The 10,288-nt window shown below is 44.6% G+C and overlaps 1 protein-coding gene across 1 annotated transcript in view; it reads left to right on the top strand.

Annotated features, from left to right (window-relative positions):
* The window catches only part of kcp (kielin cysteine rich BMP regulator), a 55,357-nt gene extending 46,072 nt beyond the window's left edge, over positions 1-9,285 (top strand). The window contains exons 45-52 of the mRNA XM_082540857.1: positions 5,376-5,478; positions 5,603-5,745; positions 6,005-6,177; positions 6,948-7,059; positions 7,146-7,247; positions 7,344-7,508; positions 7,609-7,909; positions 8,687-9,285. Of these exons, the coding sequence (XP_082396983.1) occupies positions 5,376-5,478; positions 5,603-5,745; positions 6,005-6,177; positions 6,948-7,059; positions 7,146-7,247; positions 7,344-7,508; positions 7,609-7,909; positions 8,687-8,925 (1,338 nt within the window). The 3' untranslated portion in view covers positions 8,926-9,285. The remainder of the gene's footprint in view (positions 1-5,375; positions 5,479-5,602; positions 5,746-6,004; positions 6,178-6,947; positions 7,060-7,145; positions 7,248-7,343; positions 7,509-7,608; positions 7,910-8,686) is intronic.
* The last annotated feature ends 1,003 nt before the right edge of the window (positions 9,286-10,288 follow it).

The raw sequence follows: 10,288 nt of genomic DNA, 5'->3' as shown, positions 1-10,288 counted from the left end.
CCAATGTCATTGCTGTATAGCCTGGTAGTGTGGATCAGTGAATCGATGTCTCGTTCACTCTTGGCATACAGCTTGATGTCATCCATGTACAGGAGGTGGCTGACAACTGCTCCGTTCTGTAGTCGGTATCCGTAGCCAGTCTTGTTAATGATCTCACTGAGGGGGTTCAGGCCTATGCAGAACAGCAGTGGGGACAGAGCATCTCCTTGGTAGATCCCGCACTTGATGGTGACTTGTGCTATGGGCTTGGAGTTGGCCTCTAGTGTTGTACGCCACATCCCCATTGAGTTCCTGATGAAGGCTCTTAGGGTCCCATTGATCTTGTACAATTCTAGGCATTCCAGTATCCAGCTGTGGGGCATTGAGTCATAGGCCTTCTTGTAATCAATCCAGGCAGTGCACAGGTTGGTCAGTCTGGTCTTGCAGTCTCGGCTGATTGTTCTGTCTACCAGTAGCTGGTGTTTTGCGCCTCTGGTATTCTTGCCAATTCCTTTCTGTGTCCCGCTCATGTATTGACCCATGTGCCTGTTCATCTTAGCCGATATGATGCCTGACAGGAGCTTCCATGTAGTACTGAGGCAGGTTATTGGTCGGTAGTTGGAGGGGACCGGTCCCTTCTTGGGGTCCTTGGGGATCAGGACCGTCCGGCCTTCAGTTAGCCATTCCGGGTGTCTCTCGTTAACTAGCAGCTGGTTCATTTGTGCTGCCAGACGCTCGTGGAGTGCAGTCAGCTTCTTCAGCCAGTAGGCGTGAACCATGTCGGGCCCTGGTGCTGTCCAACTCTTCATACTGGAGACCCTTTCTTGGATATCTGCCACTGTGATGGTTACTGGACCCTGTTCGGGGAGGTCGCTGTGGTCAGCCCTCAGATCCTCTAGCCACTGAGCATTGGCGTTATGGGTTGCATCCTTCTCCCATATGCTCTTCCAGTATTGCTCCGTCTCCAGCCTTGGTGGTGCTGTTCTCTTATTGTTCCCTTGCCACTGAGAGTACACCTTTGCTGGTTCTGTGGAGAACAGCTGGTTTATTCTCCTGCCTTCTATCTCTCTGGTGTACCTCCTCAAGCGGCTGGCCAAGGCTGTGAGTCTTTGCTTGGCAGTTTCCAAGGCCTCAGGTATGGACAGCTTGCTGTATTTCTTAGGCACCTTATTTGTCGCACCTTTCTGCAACTCCGTTATATATATATATATATATATATATATATATATATGTGTATATATGTATATGTGTATATATATGTGTGTGTGTGTGTGTGTGTATATATATATATATATATATATATATATATATATATGCAGCTGGATAGCGTAGTGGTTAAACTACACGCCTTTGGAACAGAGGATCGCAAGTTCGATTCCTGCCTGGGGCGTCTGTCCTAAGGCTAGACCCCCTATGCTAAGCAAGCCTACCGCAGACATGAGCGAGACAGATAAATATGAAGGCATGCCGGCTCGGACGTCGCCCGGATCAACAAGGTCCGCGTCAGGTGTTGAGGAACCAGGGCACCCTGACGAAAAGTGGGCTACTGGAACAAGAAGGCATCGGTGGGCAAGGGACGAAAACAGGGCGTTGTTGGAATGCTACTACGCAAGTAACCCCGGCGGAAGGGGCTACATGAATAGGATGAGGGACCTATGGATTCTTCGATACCCAACATCCACAATGACGGCGAAACAACTAGTAGCTCAGTGTTCCAACATTCGAAAGAAGGGACTGCTCTCACAGCTAGAGATTGACGAGGTACAACACAAATGCTACGGCAAGGAGGAGTCAGGACGCCAGGTCAGGGGGGAGATATCATCACCCCCACCCGAGATTGGGTACATAGCCCCAAGTGCGATAGGAGAAGGATCGTTGAGTGCGAGAGGAACTGACCTGAAAAATAGGATCATGGCCAAGCTTGAAACCTGGATCCCCCGTAGCCGGTTACCAAGATTACGTGAAGTACCCTCAGAAGGTCTGCTAGATGATGTTAATGCAGCACTACGGGCAATACCTACAACCACGATTACCGACACTAACAAGCTGATCTACAATACGGCAGCAGTGATCAGTGAGATGCTTGGCTACAAGTTGAACAGCCACAAGGGGCAGTACCCTCCATGGAGAAGGAGGCTAGAGGGCAAGATCAAAGTAGCACGGAGGGAGGTTAGCCAACTAACGGAGTTGCAGAAAGGTGCGACAAAGAAGGTGCCTAAGAAATACAGCAAGTTGTCCATACCTGAGGCCTTGGAAACTGCCAAGCAAAGACTCACAGCCTTGGCCAGCTGCTTGAGGAGGTACACCAGAGAGATAGAAGGCAGGAGAATAAACCAGCTGTTCTCCACAGAACCAGCAAAAGTGTACTCTCAGTGGCAAGGGAACAATAAGAGAACAGCACCACCAAGGCTGGAGACGGAGCAATACTGGAAGAGCATATGGGAGAAGGATGCAACCCATAACGGCAATGCTCAGTGGCTAGAGGATCTGAGGGCAGACCACAGCGACCTCCCTGAACAGGGTCCAGTAACCATCACAGTGGCAGATATCCAAGAAAGGGTCTCCAGTATGAAGAGTTGGACAGCGCCAGGGCCCGACATGGTTCACGCCTACTGGCTGAAGAAGCTGACTGCACTCCACGAGCGTCTGGCAGCACAAATGAACCAGCTGCTAGTTAACGAAAGACACCCGGAATGGCTAACTGAAGGCCGGACGGTCCTGATCCCCAAGGACCCCAAGAAGGGACCGGTCCCCTCCAACTACCGACCAATAACCTGCCTCAGTACTACATGGAAGCTCCTGTCAGGCATCATATCGGCTAAGATGAACAGGCACATGGGTCAATACATGAGCGGGACACAGAAAGGAATTGGCAAGAATACCAGAGGTGCAAAACACCAGCTACTGGTAGACAGAACAATCAGCCGAGACTGCAAGACCAGACTGACCAACCTGTGCACTGCCTGGATTGATTACAAGAAGGCCTATGACTCAATGCCCCACAGCTGGATACTGGAATGCCTAGAATTGTACAAGATCAATGGGACCCTAAGAGCCTTCATCAGGAACTCAATGGGGATGTGGCGTACAACACTAGAGGCCAACTCCAAGCCCATAGCACAAGTCACCATCAAGTGCGGGATCTACCAAGGAGATGCTCTGTCCCCACTGCTGTTCTGCATAGGCCTGAACCCCCTCAGTGAGATCATTAACAAGACTGGCTACGGATACCGACTACAGAACGGAGCAGTTGTCAGCCACCTCCTGTACATGGATGACATCAAGCTGTATGCCAAGAGTGAACGAGACATCGATTCACTGATCCACACTACCAGGCTATACAGCAATGACATTGGAATGTCGTTCGGACTGGAGAAGTGTAGTCGGATGGTAACAAAGAGAGGGAAGGTAGTCAGAACTGAGGGGATTGAACTACCAGAAGGCAACATTGCAGACATAGAGGACAGTTACAAGTACCTGGGGATCCCGCAGGCAAATGGGAACCATGAAGAGGCCGCTAGAAAGGCTGCAACCACCAAGTACCTGCAGAGGGTCAGGCAAGTCCTGAGGAGTCAGCTGAATGGTAAGAACAAGATCCGGGCCATCAACACATACGCCCTGCCCGTGATCAGGTACCCTGCTGGGGTAATAAGCTGGCCAAAGGAGGAGATAGAAGCCACTGACATAAAGACAAGAAAGCTCCTGACCATGCATGGAGGGTTTCACCCCAAGTCCAGCACCCTGAGGCTGTACGCTAAGCGGAAGGAAGGGGGCCGGGGACTGGTGAGTGTCAGCACCACAGTCCAGGATGAGACAAGGAACATCCAAGAATACATTGGGAAGATGGCCCCAACTGACCGAGTGCTCAGTGAATACCTCAGGCAGCAGAAACCCAAGAAAGAGGAGGGAGACGAGGATCCATCATGGAAGGACAGGCCCCTGCACGGTATGTACCACCGGCAGATAGAGGAGGTGGCTGATATCCAGAAATCCTACCAGTGGCTGGACAAAGCTGGACTGAAAGACAGCACAGAGGCACTAATCATGGCAGCACAAGAACAAGCTCTGAGTACAAGATCCATAGAGGCTGGGGTCTATCACACCAGGCAAGACCCCAGGTGCAGGCTGTGTAAAGATGCCCCAGAGACTATCCAGCACATAACAGCAGGGTGCAAGATGCTAGCAGGCAAGGCATACATGGAACGCCATAACCAAGTGGCCGGCATAGTGTACAGGAACATCTGTGCCGAGTATAACCTAGAAGTCCCGAGGTCAAAATGGGAGATGCCCCCAAGGGTGGTGGAGAATGACCGAGCTAAGATCCTGTGGGACTTCCAGATACAGACGGACAAAATGGTGGTGGCTAACCAACCGGACATAGTGGTGGTAGACAAGCAGAGGAAGACGGCCGTAGTGATCGATGTAGCGGTTCCGAATGACAGCAATATCAGGAAGAAGGAACACGAGAAGCTGGAGAAATACCAAGGGCTCAGAGAAGAGCTCGAGAGGATGTGGAGGGTGAAGGTAACGGTGGTCCCCGTGGTAATCGGAGCACTAGGTGCGGTGACTCCCAAGCTAGGCGAGTGGCTCCAGCAGATCCCGGGAAAAAAAACATCGGAGATCTCTGTCCAGAAGAGCGCAGTCCTGGGAACAGCTAAGATACTGCGCAGGACCCTCAAGCTCCCAGGCCTCTGGTAGAGGACCCGAGCTTGAAGGATAAACCGCCCGCAGGGGCGTGCTGGGTGTGTGTATATGTATATATATATATATATATATATATATATATATATGTGTATATATATATATATATATATATATATATATATATGTGTATGTTAAAAAATAATGTGGTACACAAATACAAGTGGAAGGGTTTAGTTTTTGAGGAATGACTTAAAAGACACAAAAAGAAGGGTCCAGCGCTCTCCAGCTGCAAATACTGAGGGGTTGATTTTGATCGTTAAGCTAAGGAAAACACTTAAATTTCACCTAACTGAAGACATAATATTAATATGATTCTCCATTCACACATACATACATCTGATCCAACTTATCCCCTATCCAATTCATGGTCTTGGGAGTGTTGGAGCCTATCCCAGTTGACATAGGGCGAGAGGCAGGGTATTCTGGAAAGATCTCCAATCACAGGGGTTAAAATTAACACTTAACCTAAACCCATGCGTGTCTTTGGACTGTGGGAGAAAACTAGAGAATGCAGAGAGAACCCACGCAGAGAACATGCTAACTCCACACAGAAAGGCCACAGACTTAGTTGGAAGGCACACCAGCACGTTGCCACTAATGTTATATTTAAAAAAATAGCATTTCTAAAATAGACCTTTTTTTATTTACTGAGATTATTTTCTTAAGAAGTCTGTTTGTGGTTGCATCCTCAGTTGGGCTACATTGAGTGCAGCATTGAAGAGTGTTTACCTGCCATTTGTCTGGAAGGACAAAAGCAAGTGAAACTTCCTGGGAGATGCTGCTATGAATGTCAAGGTATCACAAAATAAAAACAGCTGCTGGCTTTTCACCTCTGGGTATTCGACACTGGAATGATGTGACAGATGGATGGGGTGTATTCTTTACAAAGATTAAACTTTGTTGTGCATATGTGTTGTAGACTCGGAGGTGTCGTGTTTGTACCAGGGGACAGTGTTTCACTCCAATGAACACTGGGAGGTGGATGAATGCACCAGCTGCACGTGTTTGTCTGGAGACGTACACTGTCGCAGTGAACGCTGCCCTCCCCTCACCTGTGCAAATGTGAGTGTTATTGAAAAACACACACACAAAAATTTTTTAATGGCGTTTCATGATTATCTGAAATGTTCCCATGATGCTCACCCATCAATTTGCAGAGAATCAGTTATTATCTGACGTTTCTCATCTGTGTTCACACGCTGGCTATTTTCACAGAGCACATTTTGTCACTGCAGACTTTTTGTTTTTTAAATCATTTTAGGTTCATCATATTCTCACACAGCCAGTGTTAACACAGTCTGTTTGTGTGTTTTACTGCCAGGATGAGATGCCTGCAGTTATCCCAGGTTTGTGTTGTCCTCATTGCCTTCCTCGTCCAGCTACTTGCAGTGCCTTTGGCGATCCTCATTACCGGACCTTCGATGGCCGCATGCTGCACTTCCAGGGAACGTGCACATATGTCCTGACACAGGATTGTGAGAGTGGAGATTTCAGGTGAAATTCATCCCAAACAATATCTATAATAATTAATTGTATAAAAAGTAGTGCTGTCAATAGATTAAAAGAAATTAACAAATTAATCTCACAATTATCTGTAATTAATCGCGATTAATCGCAATTACTTGATCCTGATAACTTGATTTTTTTCAACTTTATATTTAAGCTTCTAACTGACATTTATGCAATATAATAAAGTAAATGTAGAATAAACAAGAAATTCAAATTCAAATAGAATTTGAATAGTTTTCTTCAATCTTCTCCCGGATGCATTAATTGCGTTAAAAGTTTTAATCGCAATGGGGATTAATTCGCGTTAACTCGTTAATTTTCGGTGGCGCTAATATATATATATATATATATATATATATAAATATAGACATAGACAGAATCGTTTCGAGTATTTTGAGTCATTGTGTGCTCCAGATGTGTTCATCGAGTTAAAATTTATAAACGCGTTAAGCATGATGGTGGATTATTTTGCGTTAATGCGTTAATTTTGACAGCACTAATGAAAAAGAGATTCTTTTTCTGTTCAAACAAACCAGAACAGTACTGGTTCTGTGTTGAGGTTGATGATATGGAGTACCTCCCCAAGAGGTGCAGTTGCCATCATTGCCTCACAGAAAAAATAGTCTTGGACATCCTAGCTGGCTGGAACTGGAGGTGTTTCAGAAAATAGATGCATTGTTATTGTATTTAAAGCACAAAATTTTGCTAAAAGGTAACAAGTAACAAAACAAGAAAGCACATTTTTGTTTTTACAGTGTTCATGCTACAAATGATGATCGTGGACGTAAAGGAGTGTCCTGGACTAAAGAGGTTACTGTGTTTTTGGGTGATGTCACAGTGCAGCTACTGCAGGACTGGATTGTGAAGGTTTGTATGTAAATAGACCATAAAGGGTTTTACCCAGTGAATTTTATGCTTAGTGCATTCACTCATCCATCTCCTCTTTTATCCAGGTGAATGATGAGGCTGTAACTTTGCCATTTCTCAGGGAACCATACATCTATATCGAACGGCAAACCAACACAATTTTACTCAACACTAACATTGGTCTGAAGGTGCAGTACTCTTTGTTTTTCTGTCTCTTTACCTTCTCACAAATTTGGTCACTCCCAGTTTTGTAACAAACTGGTACATCCACTCGCCCACCTTAGGTGCTGTGGAGTCCTCGTTCACATGTAGAAGTAAGTGTGCCAGGCTCCTATAAGGGCCACACCTGTGGTCTTTGTGGAAACTTCAACAACTACTACCAGGATGACCTCCGGATGCCAAATGGACGAATCACCCTATCTGAGTCTGAATTTGGAAACAGCTGGAGGGTAAAATCAATACACAGCAGTAATACAGAGACTCTATAAAATACATAGCTTATCACTAATTTTGACTGCATGCAAATGAAATAACTTTTTGTCATTTAAGGTCACAAATGGTACCCATTTCCGCTCCTCCTGTCGTCCTGGTGAGAATGTTGACCCTTGTAAGGATGCAGGCTACCAGGCCAAAAAGGGGGCCAACACTCGCTGTAAAATCCTGAAGTCTGCCATCTTTAAGCCCTGTCATCCCGTGGTGCCTCCTGAACAGTGGTACGGAGCTTGTGTTTACGACCTCTGTGCTTGCGGTGCCAATACTGATGACTGTCTTTGTGACACGTTGGAGGCCTACGCGAGCCAGTGCAGAGCAGCAGGAGTCATCGTGCAGTGGAGGAGCGCGTCTCTGTGTGGTGAGTAAATCACCAGAAAGTGGCAAATATACTCTAGGATGTATATTATCATTTCACATCGAGCGTGCATGCCGGCAACCAGCTGTCAGCTTCATAACCAACTTTAAACTGTCACGGGCCCAGCTTTTTAAATTTTGGGTCTTGTCTAGTTTTCAGTTGGTTTCAGTTTATGTTTTATATCCTGAGTTTCTGTGTATTCCTGTCTTCTTAATGTTCCCATGTGTGTCCTAACCTCATCCCTGTGTTTTGTCCTTGGTGTTTCCTTCTTTGTGTTTGTTTCCTTTTCTGTCTTTGTTTCAGGTCTGTGTTTCTGTTCTCATGTTCTGCTACTTCCTGTTTTATTTTGATAGTCTCTCATCTTGTTTGCTCTAATCTCCTCTTGGCTATTTTGACTAAAATGTGTTCTTTGTCACGTCCTCCCTTTTGCTGTGCGCTCTCTTGTCCGTGTGTTCTCCTAGAGTCCTATTTTTCGGTTTGGTTTGTGTAATTTCTGTAATTTGCCAGCAAGCAAAGCTGAGTTTTTGAGTTTATTTCTCTTCCTGTGTCCTGCCTCTGGGTCCACAGTCTGCTTGCCACACGGCGTTCCATGACATAAACTGCTTAATGTTATAAGGAAGTAATGCAATATGATTCATTCTGAATTAAAAATAAACAGCCATTGGCCTCACTGCTGTCAGCCACCCGGAAATTTCTGCTGAGGATCAGTAAAGGTCAAAATAAGACATATGCTTGAAGCTATAGTGCTCACAGTGTTTTCTTTGCTCCTGTCTTCCACAGCTGTGGGCTGCCCAGTGGAGAGGGGCTTTGTGTTTGATGAGTGCGGCCCCCCTTGTCCTGTAACCTGCTTTAATGTCGATGTACCTCTGGGAGTGATAGAAAGCCACTGTTTCAAGCCCTGTGTTCCAGGATGTCAGTGTCCTGCTGGTCTGGTCCTACACAACAACTACTGCATACCACAAGAGAAGTGTCCAAAGATCATTCATGGCAGCTCCTCAAATGCCACAGTTACTGAATAAGTGGACACTCACTTATAATTTCACACGCATGCACTGTCACTGCATCAGCCCCATGTTACTGTATACAATGGAAAGATTTCCAGATGAACCTCCATGACCTGTGGACTCCACATACTGTGTTTGTTGGTTTTTATAAATATTGTAACACTGAATATTTATACTACTTAAAGATTTGTCATTTAATTCCATACCTAGTTTGTTTCACACATTTACTTTAACAGTATTAGCAATTATTTAAAGTTGTTTATCATGCAGGTTACATTTTTAGCACTGTGCAATGTCTGACTGTTCATACAGGAAGCCATATAATCTCAGGTAATCTTTTCCTTCTCCATTTTATAAATAAAAGTTTCACTAATATTTCTGTTGTTTCTTTTTCTGTGTTCAGAGACAAACTTCATGTTGATATTTAATCACCCATTTGGCATCACTGTCCTTTCTGCACACATTGTATTTATTTGAGTAGAGTGTATTTTAGTGAGTACACATCAGGTCAGCTACACATATGAAAATGTGTGAAATAGCTTTACAATTCAACAAATATGGTAAGCAGTTTTCAATAATAAATCAGCTTATTTCAGGGTGATTCTCAATGATCAACTGCTTATAGACCTAACCACCTCATTATTATTACCTTTATTTGACCAAGAAATCCCACTGAGGTCTCTCTTTTTTTTTTTAGGGAGAGCTGGCCAGACATGTTTACATTCACTTCTTTCTCTAAATTGTCCATGGTCCAGGGTGCTTTGTAAGAAAACACTGGTGTCCCTAGATATGTCATAACTTTAAGCAAATCAAAAAAAGAAACCGGCTCATATCCCTTTGTTTTCCTCTTAACAGTGATGTTTTTCTACAATAAGACAAAGAAACACAGCCACTTTACAACACTATAGTCTGTATATAAAAGTTGTATGTAGCCACCATGATATCATCTATTATTTTCTGGACTCTGGACAATTTGAAGTTTCAACAGGTGAAATGGTTAAGTGCTAAGCTATCAGATAACTAGTAAGCTTGTTAAACAAGATATATAAGGTATATGGGTTCATCACATGGAAGCAGATTCCTTTTAATTATTGATAATCATGCAAATAGTATAGCAGTATCATACAGATAAAATACTAGAATTCTACACAACAAAACTGGAGCATAAACTTCTGCAAACAGAGGTGAGACCCAGGCAACGCATACCTGTCAATCACAGCACCCACACCCCTACATTTAAGGCTTAATAAAACCCAAAATGGTTAGTTTTTTTTTTTTTTAAGTTGATCCACCATACAGCTTTTGAAGAGAACAGAAGCCTAAATCACATACTAGGACTTTGTATGCCTTAAAAATAAAGTAAATAAATCATTTGACA

The sequence above is a fragment of the Aulonocara stuartgranti genome (assembly GCF_965226115.1).
Source record: "Aulonocara stuartgranti genome assembly, chromosome: 7".
Classification (NCBI taxonomy): Eukaryota; Metazoa; Chordata; class Actinopteri; order Cichliformes; family Cichlidae; genus Aulonocara; species Aulonocara stuartgranti.
This window is presented reverse-complemented; position numbering and strand designations above follow the sequence as displayed.